Raw genomic sequence first — 20024 nt, forward strand, 5'->3', positions numbered from 1 at the left:
ACTTACCCTCTTTTGCAGAATGTGAGAGCACAATCTGCCTAATTCCTTTTAAATTCTTCTACAAACGAAATCCCCCAAATTGTGGCTGTACTTGCCAGTCCGCCACAGTATCATTTATCATCAATTATTCTCTCTTGAAGGTTCAAAGTCCTCAATGTCCCCCAGAATCCAATGAACCAATCCTTCCAAAAGAATAGAATCACTACCAATTCCTTTTTTGAGCACGAAAAGGACTTTATTTCATTATTCTTCGAAATTTCATTTCCAATTACACATTTGTTGAAAGGTGGAATACCAAAGGCAATTTTTAGTTACAGCAACTCCATCAAATACACATAATCTGAGATTTTACTGCTTGCATGAATTATAGTCCTCACAGGGTTTCCTGGTTAAAGAAGATAAAACTAAGATAATAGGAAAAGTGAAGAATATTGTTCTGTAGGAAATTTGTTGAACTCAATAACCATTATTCATGGGTACCGTGTCCATTTTTTTTTAAAGGAAACTCTAAAATTGCTAGAAACACAAGACAACATTGGTATTTTTGAATGAGTATACATTCATATATTTGTGTGAATCTTTGTGCAATTAAACAATATGGCAAATGTTATTTGTTACCACAGCCAATGAAGATGTATTTTCATTTCTATACAAGTTGAACATTTCCATCTCCCATTTTATGTTCTGCAAAAAATTCATATGTCTAGTTGATGAACAAACAATGCTATAGGCAGCAGTAACTGAGAAGGAGCGTAACAGTCGTTAACTACATATTCCTGGGATGAATGATACACTTTGCATTATATGCGATGCTGGATGATGAGTCTAGATCTCGTATAACTACAAGGGTTTGCAAGCTTCTACTGCACACAATATGCCCCAAATTCAGTCAATTCAGCCAAATAATGAAGCAAAACTGTAAGTGGGTAATCTACAAATGGCAAACAGCCCATGTGACTAAATTGACCATGTTTTGTTAACATGAGGACACAATCATTGTAGGTTCCCTAGAAAGAAGTCATTTGCAAGTTTCAATTTATTTATTTATTTCCATTAATTTTCCCCCTCAGGCTCCTAGAAGTTGGCTTAATTGTTTCTTAGGCCCAAAGAAAACACAGCTGCATAGACAAAAGACAAACATATTAATAACATAAAAACAAATACTGTGCTGTATGCACATTCCAATCAATAGTAAGCTAGATTTCTCCATAGGAGAAATGTCACAAAACAAACAAACAAACAAAAACCTGGGGGATATAACAGAAACATAGGGATTATCCAATGCCTCAAATTTTATTTTACTCCAGCGGCAGGTATAAATGTTGATCAAAATTCCCCTTTTTACTTAGTTTATGTGTGAACTTTTGAATAGTGTATTTTCAAGAGTCATTACCCCAGAGTGAAGATCTGCACAGTAGGAAAGCAGTGTACTTCAGCTCAATACATCTATTGTCTGAGAGTCTGGACTGGGGAGCTTCAAGCAGGGAGGGAATCCATTTTACAAAGACAACTTGCTTCTGCAGACAAAAGGTATCACACTGCAGAAAGCTCTCTGAAGAATGGAGTGTAAATCTTCTTTGGCATACAAAATGCTCCACATACATATTTTGTTTTCTGTGCAGATGATCCTTCAGGGCTACTCCTTTTTATTTATATAATGCATTTTTCATCTTTTGTTGTGTAATCTTGCCCTGTGTTGGAGAGGCCTCAGAGTGAATTTGGTATCACAACTAAGCATTATTGAAATTTGAAAAGACATATAAATATAAAGTATTACTGATAATATATTCATTGAGGTATCAGGTCGGTGACAAATTCCCAAGGTTCAAAAGCTTGTCATTTTCCTGATTGCCTAGTAAATCTGAGGTTTGGTTCCATGAGTTATAGGAAAAAACAGGCTCCATATTAACATCTCTAAGCTTTTCTAAAGTCCTTGCATGTCATTTTCTAGTAATCTTTGTTCCCAACCAAACTTCAGTAACAAGGGAAAACAAGTTTTTGGGTTTTTTTTTTTCCTTTAACATAGATTTTGGGTTCTTTCTTACTGCATTTTGAAGATTTTTGGAAAAAGGAGGTGGTTCTCTTACTTTATATATGGGCACATAAAGGAATTACAGATGGGAAGGAGAATGTAAATGACTATCAGAAAAAAGTCTCATGCATTTAAGATTTTTTACAAGTCAAAATATACATCCTCCCATTGCCCCCCCCCATTCCTTAATTGTAGAAGAACCATTTCTATTTTATCAGTCTCCTTCACATCTCACTGGATTGGTTAAGGAATAAACATACCTTTCTTGTTAAGGAGCAGTATATATCTAATAGCCATCAGTTTAATCAACTGCATTAATAAGAAATATAGCAGCAGCTTGGGCTGAATCACCCATTGTATTCTTCATTTATGAGGATTTAAATGTGTAAAATGACAAGTACATGAAATTAGGAGGAAAATAAAGCAATCTGCAGACTTTGGCACTAGCACACGTAATGCTTTGTTTGAGTTGTTAGTGTAGTTTGACAATCACTAAATAGGAATTAAAAAAATTACAAATCTGCAGAAAACAAACAACCATAGGTGTTGGTTCTCAGTTTAATCCTTCCCATCTCCCATCCCCACCCACCCCATATAGTCTCAATTATAATAAAAATAGAGATCTTAACATCAGAATTTTGCTGTTAAACTCTTCAAGGTTTCTCTGCATCATCCAAGCCACACAAGGTTTGAAGCACCAAATCCACAAGTTTCTCCAACCAAGTTTAAATAAACAGAAAGTGAAGACTGAAAGATGCCAAAGTAACTCTTCTTAAATGAAGCTGAAACACAAAGTTCTCCCCAAAACAAAGGGTATCAGGCTTCTAGTTCAAGTACTGCCAGGCTGTATGTAGATCTGTCTCAGACAGGATTCAGACAACTACAAGTACCACCGGTTCTAGAGGGAGGGCATGATCCATGATACCAAAGCAGGGCAAAGATCCCCCTTCCATCATTGATTTTTAAAGTTACAACCCTCCCTTCTGATTGGCTGCTGCAGGGTCAGTGCTGGACCTGGGGTGTGAGGGGAGGAAGTGAGCTTCCTCCTCTGCAGGGAAGCTCTACCTTTAGTTTGAACAGTTCTCCTCTCAGAGCTCGCTTGCTCTCTCTCTCTCTCTCTCTCTCTCTCTCTCTCTCAGGGCTGTCCTGGCTTCTCAGGATCCATTGCCCTTGCCCAGAAGACAGAGCCTCAATCTGACCCAGTAACAGTGAAAGAAGAGTGGACCTACCTGTGGAACCAGACACAACATGGTCCCCAAGGGCCGCTTAGGCTACCCCACTGCAACTGACAAGTCAACCTGTGCACTTAAAGCGTATCAGTTTATGGAACGCTTGTTTGAAGTCCTCATTGGACATGGTATAGATGATGGGGTTGATAAGGGAGTTGAGATAGCCCAGCCACGTGAAGAAGTCAAAGATGGCCAGGTGGAACCAGCAGGCATCCTTGCAAATAGGCATCACCAGGGAGATGATGAAGAAGGGCAGCCAACACACAATAAAGGCTCCCAAAATGATCCCCAGCGTCTTAGTGGCTTTGCGCTCCCTAGCGGCCATGAGCTTCTTCTTCTCTAGCAGGGCGTCAGAGACTCGCACTTTGACTTGGTTCACGTACACAGGGGACCCGGATTCGCTGGGCACATCGGGAGCCCGGGAGTTAACGGAGGTGACCGAGGACGTGGACCCGGGGGAGTCGGTTATCAGCTGGGCTCGGGTCAGGCGCTTGCCGGTCCTGTTGGGCGTCTGTTTCAAAATCCGGGAGCGGGCTTCCACATAGATGCGGCCGTAGAGGGCGATGAGGAGCAGGGTGGGGAAGTAGAAAGCGCCCACCGTGGAGTAAACTGTGTAGAGCATGTGGTCGGTGTTCACCCTGCAGTCCGACACCTCCTCCTCGGCTTTGGCTTGACGCCAGAAGAAGGGCGGCAGCGAGATGGAGATGGAGAAGACCCACACCAGCGCGATCATGACCGCGGCCCTCTTGGGAGTCCTTTTAGCGGAGTACTCCACAGCGTCCGTGATGGCCCAGTAGCGGTCCAGGGCGATGACGCAGAGGTGCAGGATAGAAGCTGTGCAACAGGTGATGTCCGACGACAGCCAGAAGTCGCAGACCACCTGGCCCAGCGTCCAGCGGCCGGTGACCGTGTACATGGTGCTGATGGGCATAACCAGGATGGATACGAGCAGGTCGGTTACTGCCAGGGAGGCGATCAGGTAGTTGGCTGGGGTGTGCAGCTTCCGGGTCCGGTACACAGTGGCAATCACAAAAGCATTGGAGAGCGTGGTGGCCAAGGTGAAGAGCGCCAGCACCAGGACCAGGAGTACTTTCCAGGGCAGGGCGATGGAGTCCTGGTAAATATAGCCCTCGGTGCTGCAATTGGGGGGAGCGGAGGAGAGGTTGGCTTGAGAAACCCCGGTCTGGGAGCCCGCGGGCGGCGGTGGGGCGCAATGAGTGTTGGTTTCTTCCATGTCTCTCCTCTACACGGCTCTGGAGCGCAGCTCTTGGGCATGGAGCGAACGAGGGAAAGGGCGGAAGGACCGCGGAGGAGACCACAGTCTTGTCTCTCGATTGCTAGTCAGTTCCGTGGGATTCTCAATTATTCCTCCACCCAGATTCCCAGCTGAAACTAGAGGTCAAGGGCGCGGCAGCCTAGGCAGACGAGCGCGTCTTCTGCACTTCCAGTGCGCCGGGCGCTGGCGCCGCGGCTCTGCCTGCTCCTCTCCACTCCCCGTCTTAGCCCTGGGTTGCTAAGGACTGGCCCACCAAGCCCAGCTCCACTCCGGATCCTACTCAAGGCGTCTAGTAGCGGAGGGTGATGTATTGTTTGAGAAGGGAGCATCAGCCAGGTGGGGTCTCTTACCCCAGTTGCTCCGGGCTGAGTCTCCTAACCCAGGCGCTCCTTGATCTGCAGAATCGGCCCGCAAGAGTTTCCTGGCTGTTGAGACCGAAGCTGGCAGGCCAGCCAGGAGTCCTGGTCTTGCATTCCCGCCCCCTCCCCAGACTCGGGCAGTTTCCTGCGGCTGCTTTGGCCGCCAGAGCTGGGTGGGGTGAAGTCTGGGAGCCGCGCTGCGCCGCGCCTCGCTCCGGAGCTCTGCCCTCCCTTCTTTTCACGCGCTGGCCACTCCGGCGAGCTGCCCCGCGGAGACGGGGCCGCAAGAAGGGGGACTCGGGGGCTGGGGCTGTGGCTGCGGCTGCCCGCAACGCGCCGCCACTGCCACCATCACCTCGGACCCACTGGCACCGCTTGGAGCCATGCTGCTGGGTGCAAGGGTCTGGGGGACCTGGCGCTGCACGCGGGTAAGGGGCAGGTGTCTTAGGGAGCTGGAGGAACGCAGCGTGCGCCAGTCCCGGAGAAGCGTGTGAGCGGCACAGCAGATGGACTCCTTTTATAGAGTCCAGGTCCGGGCTGCCCTAGCCTTGCAACTCTTGCTGCTCGGCGAGTGCGGGCGCCCGCTCCCCATCACCTTCCCCTTTTCTCTCTCCCCCGCCCCTCCTTTCCTCCCGCCTGGTTCCCTCCCCGGGCAAGGAAGCTTCCCTCCGGGTCCTACAGCCCTCTCTCCCCACTACCCATCCTCTGGCCCCTCTCCCAATCCTGACACCCAGACTCCGCAGTTCTGGCCAGGAATGGGGATGAGGGCGTCCTGTCCTTGCCTCTGTCCCCTTCGAAGCTTGCAGTGCGGCCCTCCAGTTAGATCCACGCCCTCAGCCCGGGCACATTCCCCGCGTCCCTTCCTGGGCTTCCACTTAAGCACCCACACCACAGCAGGCCAGTGCTAGGTGGAGCCAGCCCCAGGCTCTGACCTCTCCACTCAGGAATTTTATCCAGCCCTGCGGACCACACCCAGGTTAGAAGGAGGCGCCAGTAATATCGCCTTAGAAGGAAATGGCCAATAGTGCATTTTAAACTTCAGGCTTCAAGTCCTACTTAACTCTTGGTACAATACGCACTATTAATTTCATATCTGGTTTTAGGAATCTGTGCTTTCCATTCAGTCCCTTCCCTTTAACTGTGGGTCAACAGGCGGAAAGAAAGCTGTCTACACTGTCTACAAACATGTAAAAGTATCACAAACAGAAGCCTACCATTTGTGAAATTAAACCTTCCATTCCTCTCTCCCTCTTCAGCCAGCTGCTCAGCAGTTCAGTGCCTCTGGAAAACAGTTCACAGTAAGCACCTTCCCTCCCACAGCCCTCGAGAAAGGAGGTCAACAAAATTCAAAAGAAAAAGAAAGAAAGAAAGAAAGAAAGAAAGAAAGAAAGAAAGAAAGAAAGAAAGAAAGAAAGAAAGAAAGAAAAAGGAAAAAAAAAACGTGTTTTGGGGCCATCAGCACCAGTGTGTCTTCTTTGCCCTCAACAAATACATCAGGGTATCAGCCAAATGTGGCACCAAGCAATACCAGTTCCCAGGTCCCATGACCTTCAGCAGTTCCCTGCTGCTCAGTTCCCCCCTCCAACTGTAACCAAAACAAATGTATGGTACAAGTACCAGTCTGTGAAAGTTTACAGAAAAGCACCAGGAAAGAGCAATGTACTTTCAGCCCTCAGAGCTAAGTGATCCCAACTGTGAGTTTCTAGCACCTAGCTCAGTGTTTAGTGGGTATAATGCATTCAATGAACACAACATCATAAGTGAATTTACCAGGTTAAGTGTAAGCAGATTTTAAAGAGAATTATTCAGTCTAGAGCCCAAGATTATTTCATCCACCATTGAGTTTAGAAGAATAATTAAGAGTCTTTGAAAGAAGAACTTTTTACCCAAGGTGACACAACTCTGACCCAAGTTCTCTTAATTTCATATTCCCTAAAACAGGCAAAAATAGAGTGCTTACCCTGTGCTAGGAATTCTAGGCATCAGGGGTATGATGGGGTATACCCAGACCCAGTTTTCAAATAGCCTATATTCTAGAAAAGGCAGATAGACAATAGCCACACAAACAAGCAAATAATTAACATACTTTCATATTGCGGTAGTATTATAAAGAAAATAGTACATTCCTGCATTGAGAGTGAAGGTACTCCTTTAGGCGGCAGCTCTCCAAAAATACCCCCTGGAAGCTGTCTGGGTTGCAGGAGCCAAGGTGGAGATAAAAGAAAACCTTTTCTTTCCTCTTCTCCTGTCCCTAGCACCCAGCATTGCTTCTGCTAACCTTAAGCCTCATTTGCACAGCACGTTAAGGGGTCCTACCCATCCTCCCATCCTACCCACCCACATCAGGCGCCTAAATAGACTTCATTTTTTTTTTCTCCCAAACTGCAGCACTCTCTTAGAAATCACAGCTGAGGAAAGCAAAGCAGGCGAGCCTAAACCACTAGGTGGGGGCGTTGGCCAGGATGGAGCAAAGTGTGTGTGGTTGCCGTTGGGGGGTGTGCCGGCAAACTATTTTCCTGCTATCTTAAGGGAGCGGCAAGATTAGGAGAACTGTTGGAAGGATGCGAAGCGGAGGAAGGCGGAGAGGAATTTTACCAAGCTGCAGGCAGCCTTTCCTGTTTAAATTTCTTCTCCAGGAGCTTGCAAAGGAGAAAACCACTTGCTCCTTCTAGGGTTTGGATTTAGCGACGTAAGGAACCTGTGGCTTTCTCCCAGCCACTCGTTCACCGTTTCGCGGAGTCCAGAACCCTTGGTGGAATCTGCCACCTGTGGGCGGAGTTTGATTTTTCTAGGCTTTGGTTAAGAATTGCGTGGACACACCAAGCCATCATACAGAGGGGAATGAGGCAGAGTTTAGTGGAGAACGCCATTTCGTTATCTTGGTTCCCTCTTTTCACTCACTCCTTTAGTACTTCAAAACATATAAAATACACAGGGGTACGTGTGTGTGGAACACTCAGGAGAGCAGGGAACTTTTAAAGTCCCCTCTGCTTGGGCCTCCCCCATAGAGGAGGGGCCCTTAGGCACAATCCCCGTGCCCACTCTGCAGTCCCCAGCAGCGCAGGGAGCATGTTCCCTCCAAGTTAGCGGGAAACAACCCACACAGACTCAGCCAGAGGGCAAGGAGGGAACGAGCTGGAACAGATCGAGATGGGGAAGTAGACTGGAGCAAAGGTTATCTGGGTCGAAATAAGCTTTTGTTTGGCCGAGCAGTTGAGACTGCAAGTTAGTGTGCTCCACGCGGTGGACCTCAAGCAGAAGCTGAGGAGGTAGAGGATAACGGAGTGAAGCCTGTGCTCAGACGCAAAGCCTGACCGTGGCGGTGAGCTGTGGAGAGACCAGCCAAAAGGCGCCTCTCAAAGAGACTTTGCCTACGCGAGAAAGGTTTGGCTGATGCAGGGAATTGAGAGGCGCAGGCTTGGAAGTTTGCAACGCGGCGCTAGCTAGACCAAATGCTGTGAAGAGAAGCTCCTTCCACCTCCAGGAAACCACACCTGATACACCCTAGAACTTGCCGCAACTCAGCGCTGTCTTGGCTGGAAGCCAGCCAGCCAGCCAGCCAAAGGCGGGGCACTTAGGTCGTGCTTGCTGCATCCCCAGAGTCTTCCCTGCATTTTCCAGAAAGTGGCTGTTAAGAGAGCTTTGGGCACCGGAGCATAGACAGCAGTTGTAAGTTAATCTTTGCTTTGTTGCAATAAAAAAGCCAGAATGCTCAAGCTCTTGTAGCTTTGCTCCTTTGATAAAGGAAAATGCAATCTCACACTCTCCATCCCCACCACTTGAAAAATCCACAGCCAACCCCTAATCGCAACGTGTGGGGACCTGGCAAGCTCCTTTTTGCAAGTCCTGCTTCCTCAATCTATGGCCACTGTTTTTGTTTTTTGGGTTTAAACTCCCACACAGGAAATAGGCAGCAAGAGACTAGTTCTCATGTGTGGGAGTGGTAGCCTGTTTCTTGGTTCCTCCTGTATTTCCTCCAGTAACTTAAACTATTCCTTAAAAAGTATATTGGTAGTAATGAAAATACAAGCCTTACTTAGGTCTTGTTTCACAGAACCATGGAAACGTTCAGATGAACATATACAAACCTACAGATGTATACATACAGTTTTGCCAGACACCTTTGGGGGGGGGGTTACCAAACCCTCTGAGGCTTAGCTCCTCTCCATATTCACTGGGACCACATTGGGCCTTTGACAAGGTATCTGTGTCAGGGTACTAATGTGTTTTGTGTTTCATAAGGGAATTTAAATGCCAAATAATAAAACCAGGTGCTTTAGTTCCTTAATTCTAGATTGACGTATATTAATCCCAGAGAATTAGTAGCTCTGTTATGTGTTTATATGTGGATACAAATACTGTGTATCTATAGTGAAGGAAGAGTGTGGCAAAAAATAGAGCAAGTATACATAATTTAGACACTTTCTAATTCCTGTCTCTGTAATAGCAGCCACTTTGCTACTTGGAACAGACATCCCCAACAGGTAGGTTACTGCTGGTTCAAAGCCAGCCTAGTTCCAGCTAGTAGAAGAGCTAGCTCTCAACTGAAGTCTCAATCACGTATTTCCTGGCTGAAGATGTAGGTCTTAGAAGAAAATTTCTAACCTCATGCTTGAAGCAATATAAATGGAGATTGCCAGGGAAGGAGACATTGAATTTTTCCTTTTGCACGAACAGTGGCATTTGGCAATAATAAACCTTTGGATGAAACGCAATGGCAATGAGTCCACCAAACTTAGAAACAACTTGCTGTCTTAATTTGGCAGATCATTAGGCACCTCTATTCAGGATGAAGTCTCTCCAGAAAAATCACACAAAAGAATTTAACAGTGAGGTGAAAGAAAGTGGCCTAAAGAAAGAAGCAATAGAAATTGGGTTTTGCCTCATTCAGACTAGGAAAAATTGCATTACTGTGGGATCAGTTTCAGTCTTGCAAACAAACAGACAGACAAGAAACAAAACAAAAACAGGCCAAGCTGGTTGATTGTTTTTTCACCTATAACTCATGAATAATAATCATTAGCCTTTCTTGAGCACTATGTGCCAGGCCTCGTGTTACAGGTTGCACATGTGTTCCTTCATTTAATTCTTATGAAAGTTCTAGGAATTGTCATCATCTTACTCATTTTCTGGATGAAGTTGAAGCTGAAAGAATTCAAGTAAATTTGCCATGTCAGACAGCTGATAGGTGATAAAATTGGTTTTCAAACCCAACTCTCTCTAATTTCAAAGTCCAACTCTTTACCGGTAGTCTACACTGAGCTAGCCATGCAGGTCAGTGCTGGTAGCCCTTTTAATCCTGTGACTTTATCTCATCTCATCTGTGAGGTGGAATCACTGTTCACTGCTAATTTAAGTCTCCAGAAGAATCTGATAGTTGCCTTCAAATTTTTCTGGGGGTGGTGATGGTGCTAAAAGTCAGGTAGAAGATTGTACACCATGATTATGTTTAACCAGCTAATCATCACTTCCAGAGTAGACCTGGTAGGTAAGCACACACCACATATTCTGAAGCCCACAGCCCAGACAGAAACCAGGCTAAATCCTTTCTCAAGAAACTTTCTTTCCTGGCCCCATTCGTTACCTTCAGGGTGTGATTTTATTTTTTCTATTTCATCTACCTTTTTTCTTTTCCTTCTTCCTTTTCCTTCCCTGTCTCCTCATCCTTAACACTTCCTTCACATCCTACCACACACACATTAAGGAGCAAAACAAATTAACGCTTTTTAAAAATTGTATGAATGGAATGTGTTAAATACAGCGACAGTCACTATTCTCTATTTTTAACCACATTAGTCTAAATATCAGAAAAATGACCTGAAAAATTGAATTGTTTTCCCCATGTGTATAACATATTGATTCCCCCCCTAAGATTTAGTAACTCACCAAAGAAAAAGAGACCTATTACCAATGAGACAATTATTCAGATCTAATCAACCAGGAATCAGTAAGTTAATCCACTAAGAACCTGTCCAAACCAAGAATATAAGCAAAAATAAATTTAAATTCCAATGTACTAAAACTTTTGCACCTTATGCAAAGTTTTAGAGCTCCTCCTCATTCAGATCAGACTTCTTCTTATTTTATATACACATCTAATGCATTTGGCTATGTGATTTCCAAGGTTAGTCCCTGAAGATTAGAAGCATCACATTATACAAGGATCAGAAACTATGTCAGCTAAGCACCTGCATGCAGGAAGATGCCACAGCTTGTCATAATTTTTGCAAAGTAGGAAAATCTAGGTTAAACTATAAAAATAAAAACCTTGATAATGTCAATAACCACAGTATTATTTGTGTTAACACATTTAATAATGTAGAGTAAAAGGCAGACTTCTGCAAGTGATGGCAAACCAATGTAATCATACTTCAAAACAAAGGAGGGCATTTGTTTCAAGGAGAATGGAGTCCCCCAAAATCAAAAGAGGAATTGAACCACCAAGCTTTGGGCACTGAAGGAATCAGATGAGCCCTGGGGACAATCAACATCCTGGAACACTATCAGGACTCGGTCACTGTCTGTATGTGGACTCTTCATTTATTTCACAGTAAACAGGCTTTCTCTACATTGCTGATAATCTTTTTCACCATTAATAACTTTTGAGGTTTACTTCCTCAGCTTCGGTCATATTTCAGAAACTAATCTGAATCTGTTCAAAGTTCAGAAATTCTGAGAAATGGGTTCTGCTTCTGAGAAAAAATGTAAGGAGACCAGGACAGGTCAACATTCTGAGAGGAACAACTGGAAAAGTCGTGAATTTTATAAAGTTTGAAAAGCTGTGGAAGCAAGAAGAATTAGAAAAACTAAAATTCCAGAAAAGGATAGATATTTCCTACATAAGCTAATGATTGCTGCCTATTTTATTTGAGACATTTGCTGATCCTGGGCAAAGATTGTGAATTAGACTTGGTCTAGGCAGAGGGATTCTACTGGGAAAAGAGAAACAAGCAGAGGTTTTGACAGTTATTGGGGTCCGTGTGACAGTTTGGATTCTAGAAGAACCCCACATGCATGGCCAGTTTCACCGTGGATATTTGATATATGTTACAGCAAATTAGGAGCCCAAGGGAGTGGGGAGGAAAATTCCAACAGGCAAACTGAAATCACCCGCAGTTTTGAAGTACTTAGAAGAAAAAGTCCCTCTAGAGAAAAGAACCCTGCATTAAATATGTGACTAGTCTTCCCTGAGAAGACAGAGAACTTCCAGGCTTTCAATCAAAAGGCCAGGATGGTAAGTAAGACCCAAAGAACAGGATGAATCATAGACAGACTGATTCTATCTGCAAAGCAGCCTTGACTCAGCTCAGTGCCTGATGGGTTGATGTAGACAGCTCTTCATGCATTCTGCCTAACTTAGGAAAAGATGAATATTCTTTGGACAAAACAATATCATTTAGAGACTTTAGAGTCCATTTATATGCAATATCTGATTACAGTTTTTTAAAATGATATGTGCCTAGTGCCGATAAAAATGTGACCAATAGTAATAACTGAAAAAACGAGATAACAGAAGTAAATCCATGTGCAACATAGACATTCGAATTAACCAGAAAAAACTTTAAAATAACTATGATTAATATATTTAAGAAAGAAAGGAAAAATGGACAAAATAGCTTAAAAATATAGAGAATTCCAGTAGTGAACAGAAATCTTTAAAAACAGTCAAATGGGCACTCTAGAAATAAACATCCAGTTTTTGATATTAAGTACTCATTGAATGGGTGTAATAGCACACTTGAAATGGAAACCTCATAAGTCAAAAAAAAAATGTCTAAACTGAATCATAGACAGAAGAAAAGTACAAAGAAAAGAACAAGAATGTAAAAGTCTGAGACTGGGTCAAATAACCTAAAATACAAGCACAGAAACAGAGGAACAAGAGAATGGAAAATAAAAAGTATTTGAAGAGGTAATTTCCAAGAATTTCCAGAAATGCATGTGTTGGGTTAATATATCTAACAATGACACCATTAAAGAAGCTCAAAGAATTGTGGCCAGAATACATACAAAGAAAGCCACAGCTAAGCACATAATGGTCAAACTGCTGAAAACCAATGACAAAGAAAAAATTCATAAAACTGCCAGAGAAAAAGACATTACCTTCAAAGAAACACAGTAAGGCCATGGTTAACTTGTCAGAAACTATACAAGTCAGGAGTGTCTGGGTGATTCAGTTGGTTAAGCATCTGTTGGGACTCTTGATATTGGTGGCTCAGGTCAGGATCTCGAGGTCCTGGGACTGAGCCCCGAGTCAGGCTCTGCGCTGACAGCTTGGAGCTTACTTGGGATTCTCTCTCTCTGCCCCTCCCCTGTGTGCTCACTCTTTCTCTCTCCCTCTCTCTCAAAATAGATAAATTAACATTTTTAGAAAAACTGTAAAACTCAGGAGATCATGTAATTGCACTTTATAACAGGTGAAAGTTTAAAAAAAATGTCAACCTAGAATCCCATACTTAGAATTAATATCTTCCCAAAACGGAGGTGAAATACAAACGTTTTTAACCAAATGAAAGGTGAAAGAGTTTGTTGACAGTAGAATGGGCCTCTATGAGGTACAAAAGGAGGTTCTTCAAGCTGAATGAAAATGATACTAAATATATAAGGAAATATAAAAGAGTAGTTAACTGTGTAAAATGATAATAATAATGTCTTATAGAGTTTATAATGTATGTAGAAGTAAAATGCATGACCACAATATTATGAAGAGTTGCTATCCCAAAAAAATGGGGATAAACAGAGTGAATGGTAGTAAAAGTTTTACATTGTTAAAGAAATGATAAACGTATTCAAGTTAAATCCTAAGATGTCAAGGATGCATATTGTAAAATCTCTAAGGTAGTGATTAAAAATCAATACAGGAATATAAATAGAATAGTACAAGTAACTGCTAAATACATAGAAACTATAAAGGAATAAAGAAACAGTGCACCATAGGGTAAAAAGAAAAAAAATCACATTATAGTATATTTAAACCTAAAAGCATTAGTATTTTCAATAATTGTAAGTAAGTATAACCAATTAAAATGTTAAAAATTATCAGAGGCACCTGAGTAGCTCTGTCACTTATCAGTTAAGCATCCAACTCTTGATTTAGGTTCAGATCATGGTTCATGGCTTGGAGCCCTCATAGGGCTCTGCACTGACAGCACATAGCCTGCTTTGGATTCTTTCTCTCTCTCTCTCTCTCTCTCTCTCTCTGCCCCTCCCCCACTTGTACTCTCTGTCTCTCTCAAAATAAACAAATAAATAAATAAACCTAAAAATAAATAAACTTTGAAAAACATTAAAAAAATAAAAATTATCAGATAAAAGATTAGATCTACCTATTTTAGTTTTAAAAAACAAATTTTTAATTTTAAAAATTAATTTTAATTTAAAAAACAAATATTTTACTTTAAATAATTAAAAAAAACAAATGCTTAAAAGCTAAATGATAGGAAAATAGTATGTCATGCAAATAGTAACCATAATTTAATAATAGAATTATTTAATTCTGTTAATTATAATTATATTATAATTCTATTAAATAATTATAATTATATTATATTATATTATATAGTATAATTATAATTAATAATTATTAATTATTTAATTTTCTATTTAATAATAGAAAAGATAGACTTTAATTCAAGAAGCATCAATTCAACAGAAAGACATAACAATCTTAATGCCACATCCTCAAACTATATAAAATTTTTTTGATGGGAGTAAAAGTAGTACTAGACAAATCAACAATCAAATTTAGAGATTTTAACACAACTTTCTCTTTAGTTTATAGAATGAACAGCTGATAAAATAATACAAGCAGAAAACGATTAGTGATGATATGAAAGATTTGAATGGTATACTTACTTTCAGCTAAGTAACACAGAAAACATTTTATTTCAACAACTGCAAAATATATATTTTCTCGAAGGGCACAAGGAGCACTTATAAACATAAAATCTATACCAGACACAACACAAGTCTCAAATGAAACAGATCTTTCATCAGTGAAGACGAATGGTTGACATATAAGCATGTAATACAATATCAACATCATTAGCCATCTGGGAAATGCAAATTAAATGTGATACCACTACACCCCTACTGGACTATCTAAAAAAAAAAGGAATAGCACACTATCAAGTGCTGACAAAGATCGAGAGCAACTGGAACTCTTGTTGATAGGAATGCAAAATGGCACTGCCACTCTGGAAAAGTTTGCAGGTTTATTATACAGTAAAATGTACATTCCAATTCCTTTCCAAGTTATCTACCCAAAAGAAATGAAAATGATGTGCACAGAGAAACCTGTACATGAATGCTTATAATAGCTGTATTCATAACTGCCAAAATTTGGGAACAACACAGATAGCTTTCAACCAATGAGTGAATAAACAAACTGTAGTACATCCATATGATGGAATACTATTTAGCAATAAGAAGGAATCAACTACTGATTCATGCAATAACAGGAATAAATCTTAAATGGATTTTGAAGGGAAAGAAGGTAGGCCCAAAAAGCTAAATATTGTACAATTCAATTTATATGTCATTTGGGAAAATGCAGGAAGGTGGGAGGGAAGAAAACAGTTGCCAGTGGTTGCCAGTGGTTGATGATATTACCTCCACCCCCCACCCTCCACCAACACACATACACATACCCATACAATATAAGAAGAAGGCTACTTCATCTCAGTAGTATTCTTCTCATATAATCCATAACCACTGTCTACACATGGGAAAACATCACATAAACCCAAACTGATAGACATTCTACAAAATGCCTGAGCAGTGTTCTTCAGAATATCAGGGTCATGAATGATAAGAAGAGACTGAGGAATTGTCATAGAACATAGGAGTACAAGGAGACATGCCACATAAATGCAATGCAGAATCAAGGACTGCATTCAGATACTGGGGAAAGTACGTTAGTGAAAAAATGGTATTCTACTAATGTTAATTTCTCCATTTTGATGAATGTTCCATGGTTATGTTAGATATTAACATAAGGTGAAGCTGGGTAAGGGGATATAAATATTCTACATTCTATTTTTAAAATTCTTCTGTAATTCTGAAGTTACTTAATTTTTTTAAAGTTTTTAAACCCTCTCTCATAGGGCTGAAGGATTTAGGATGATGGATCAGGGGTAACCATTAGACTTCCTCATAAATATGTTTTATATAGTTACGGTTTCTGAACCATCTGAAGATATGAACAATTCACAAATATTTAAAAGTAAATACAAATGAATAGGGTTTTCTTAAGTTTATTCTTTAGCCACTCTCCAAATTTTGTCCAAAGATATTCTTGTGGCATATGCTGCAATAATATGTGCTTATTAGAAGGAAGAGTAACATCAGATAAAGGGATTTATGTAGATTTGTGTAGAGTCGGTGGCAGAAAATATTCAAGCCTCAGGATCTTATATTAAAACACCAAAATGAAGTTTCTATTACCATTGCTTATGAAGCGCAAAAGTACATTGCCTTCTATGCCAATAATAGTTTAGAGATAATATAAATGTTTTCCTTTAATTAGACTCCTAATACCTGTTTAATGGATGAGTCAGTGTTGCCATTTTCTGCCTCTCCTTTACAAACCTCAGATAGCCTGTTCCAATGGAAAGGAAAGAGGGATGGAGTATGGTTTTGTTTTGGTTTGGGTTTTTTTGCCATGATTTTATGGCAACCTTTCCCTAGGATGAAATATACTTTGAGTACATAAACTAATGAATAGGATAAAATTAATTGCAGGGACCTGATGACCATAAAAGTCTTTCTATGTTTATTTCATAAAATTATATTTCCACATTCAGCTGAGAATTCAATTGCAAGCACAGGGTTTGGGATCTGCAGATCTGCATTTAGTTAATTGTACAAAAAAGCAAAATGTTTCTTTTTACTTGCATGTGCCATTGCATGCTAACTGTATTCTACTATGTGAATGAAGTTCAGATTTTAAAACTTGACAGTATTTGCTATTGAGATTTTGCTGTTAACAGAGATACTAGTACGGTTCTTACTTGCTATCTCCTCTGTGATCACAGACAGCTGCTCTATTGCTCTGCATTCAGCAGGCAATGATAGTTTTACATTACATTTTTGTTGTTATTCTGACCATTTCAATTTATATGAATTGGAAATCCATTTGCTTCCAAAAAAATGAACTAAGACACATTTTCCTGTCTGTTCCAATTACTCCGTGTGCTTAGTGAAAACATAGTAATCACAAGAAAGGCTAAGTCGCATTTTCTTTAATGCTAGGATACTTTATGGCCATGATTCGCTCCATGGATTTGCCAATGCCCAAATCTACCTCTGATCTCCTCAAGTATGACTATAAAGCTGGGTTCTGTCAGCTCCTTATAAAACTCCAGGGGCGCCTGGGTGGCGGAGTCGGTTAAGCGTCCGACTTCAGCCAGGTCACGATCTCGCCGTCCGTGAGTTCGAGCCCGGCGTCAGGCTCTGGGCTGATGGCTCGGAGCCTGGAGCCTGTTTCTGATTCTGTGTCTCCCTCTCTCTCTGCCCCTCCCCCGTTCATGCTCTGTCTCTCTCTGTCCCAAAAATAAAAAATTAAAAAAAAATTAAAAAAAAAAAACAACCTCCAACTTCCTTCTGTGGATTTATAGAATGATTTCTGACACAGGGTTATGGAAACAGCTAAGTGCTTCTTTTTGATCATTACTTCTTACACAGTGAAGATTATTAGATTGGACCAGTCCCTCTGACAATGTTCTTTTTCTTAATCTTGAATGAAAAGTTCTAGATTAATGTGATGATTTCCCTTGTTGGAAAATTTTACTTTCCTGCCAAATTTGTGTTCTATTCTCAACTACTCTTATTAGACTACATTTCATCATGTGTTGGTCTCTTTGTGTCTTGATGAAGAGACATTTTTTACTAGATGTTGTGTTGGGGATTTTTTTTTATTGTTGTTGTCTTATTTGCCTTTGTGTGAGAACACAAAATATACTAAATTCTTTGTATCACTAAATCTTTAAGACCTTAAAGATGAAGAATTTCTGAGTACTTTGAATCTTGTATGCAAATTTACCTTTTTTTAAAATGTTTATATATTTTGAAAGAGAGAGAGAGCATGAGCAGGGGAAGGGCAGAGAGAGAGGGGGACAGAAGATAGAAAGCAAGCTCTACACTGACAGCAGCAAGCTCTATGTGACTTGAACTCATGAACTCTGAGATCATGACCTGAGCTGAAGTTAGTTGGTTGCTCAACTGGCTGAGGCACCCAGGCACCCCATTTTCTTTTTAAAGTGGTATTCTATTAAGCTTACATTAATATCAAGCTGTTGGGCTTACAAAAGACCCAAATGAAATGTCATTTAATTTTAAATATTTAAATATTCATTCATATTCAGGAGCTCTGGTGCCATATGAGGGTTGAGGAATCAATGTCCTGTGGCACAGTCCTTCCCTACACAGTTGTAACATTTTCACAGAAGCTCTGGTTATATACTCTCATCTATTAGTTAATTTTTAAACATCAGTGGATGCTCAACATTTCCATGTTCCCTGTCACAAATGCAGATTCATTCACAGGCAACAGCCTCAACCAACCAGAACAGACAATCATGCTGGAGTAGGGTTTTGGAAACCCAATGATGCACTGTAAAGAGATCTTAGGAGGTCCTAGAGGAGGGGTCTGAGTGGTAAGAGAGGACCCCACTCAGTGGGTTTTGATGAGAACTAGCAACCAATGTGGAATTATACGATATTTCATCTAATCTAAGAAGCCAGCACTGGTAAAATGAACCATTATTTTATGTAACACTAAAAAAAAAATGCTACCAAATTGCCACAATCTTTTCCTATTATTTAGAATTTTTATGTTATTCCATTGAAGCTCTTGTACCATATTGAAACAGATATTTTAAATTATATGTCACTTTCATGTGTACATACAAATAAGTGAAATTGATTTATTAAGGTGTATTCCTGAAATTTCTTTACTTGCAGAAGAATTCCTTCCTTCTGAATCACTTTTAACAGAGTCATCAATTTTCATATTTTCCCACATGTCACGATCTGTGTCACCCACAGCACTGGTAATATAACATTTTTTAAAGTTTTTTTTTTCCTGAAAGAGAGCACATGTGCACACACACACAGTGGCAGATGGAGAGAGAATCCCAAGCAGTCTCCTTGCTGTCAGTGGGGATGCTGACTCGGGGTATGAACCCACAAACTGTGAGATCATGAACTGAGCCAAAATCAAGAGTTGGGCATTTAACAGATTGAGCCACCCAAGCGCCCCAGTAATATAACATTTTTTAAAAGAGAGCTTCACTATTACCTCCGATATGTTTCCCCGAGATAATATTTTATCAGATTTTTCTCAAGATGCATAAAAACAAGTATAACAAGTGACAATCATGATTATAAAATACACCAGTAGGACTCCTGAGGAAAAGCCAAGATGGCAGAATAGCATGGAACTTTTTTGTGTGTCTTGAGTCCATCAAACACATCAAAGCCACATCAACACTAAACCATCTTGCACACCTAGAAAACTGATTTGAAGATAAACACAACAATCTGCACAAGCTGAACCACAGAACTCTGCAGCTATGTGGCACAGAGAGGTGAACTGGGAGAGAGAAGCTGCAGAGAGCAGAGAGCTGTTTTTGCTTGTGGAGAGAGGACAGAGACACGGGAGAGTACAGGAAAAGCACTTCCCCCAAAAGCAGTTGGAGAGAAAGTGGAAAAGTGGAAACAGCCACAGACACTGAACTAACAAGGGAGAAAGGAAAAAAGAGAGGGTTTAAATTCCATTAAGATTCTATAAACAGGGGGAGCGCAGAGTCTGAAATTCTGCAGCTCAATACCTGGCGTTGCTCTGGTGAGAAGGGCGAATCCCCAGGAGCAGAGTGAAGTCTGGGGTCTTCAGGCCACATGGGGAGAGGCGGTTCCCCTGCTGGGAGGACACCTGCTAGAAGCTGTGTGACTCCCCGAAAGGCAAAAGCCGTGGTGGACCTGGGAGAACAACCACATTTGCTGGTGCTGGAACAAGGTTGCTGGGACTGAAGCCTGGTACCAAATGCATGTTGTGATTTGCCATAACGCCTGAAATGCTGCTGCTATACGATTGCCTGAACTTTTTCACCCAGCTGCAGTCTCTGAGC

General features: G+C 41.3%; 1 protein-coding gene across 1 annotated transcript; it reads right to left on the minus strand.

Moving 5' to 3' along the window:
- Positions 1–219: 219 nt before the first annotated feature.
- Positions 220–5491, minus strand: HTR1B (5-hydroxytryptamine receptor 1B). Its single transcript, XM_058734520.1, has one exon. The coding sequence runs from the start codon at positions 4493–4495 to the stop codon at positions 3326–3328; it is 1170 nt and encodes a 389-aa protein (XP_058590503.1). The 5' UTR covers positions 4496–5491; the 3' UTR covers positions 220–3325.
- Positions 5492–20024: the final 14533 nt, after the last annotated feature.

Source organism: Neofelis nebulosa, chromosome 6 (assembly GCF_028018385.1).
Source record: "Neofelis nebulosa isolate mNeoNeb1 chromosome 6, mNeoNeb1.pri, whole genome shotgun sequence".
Taxonomy (NCBI): Eukaryota; Metazoa; Chordata; class Mammalia; order Carnivora; family Felidae; genus Neofelis; species Neofelis nebulosa.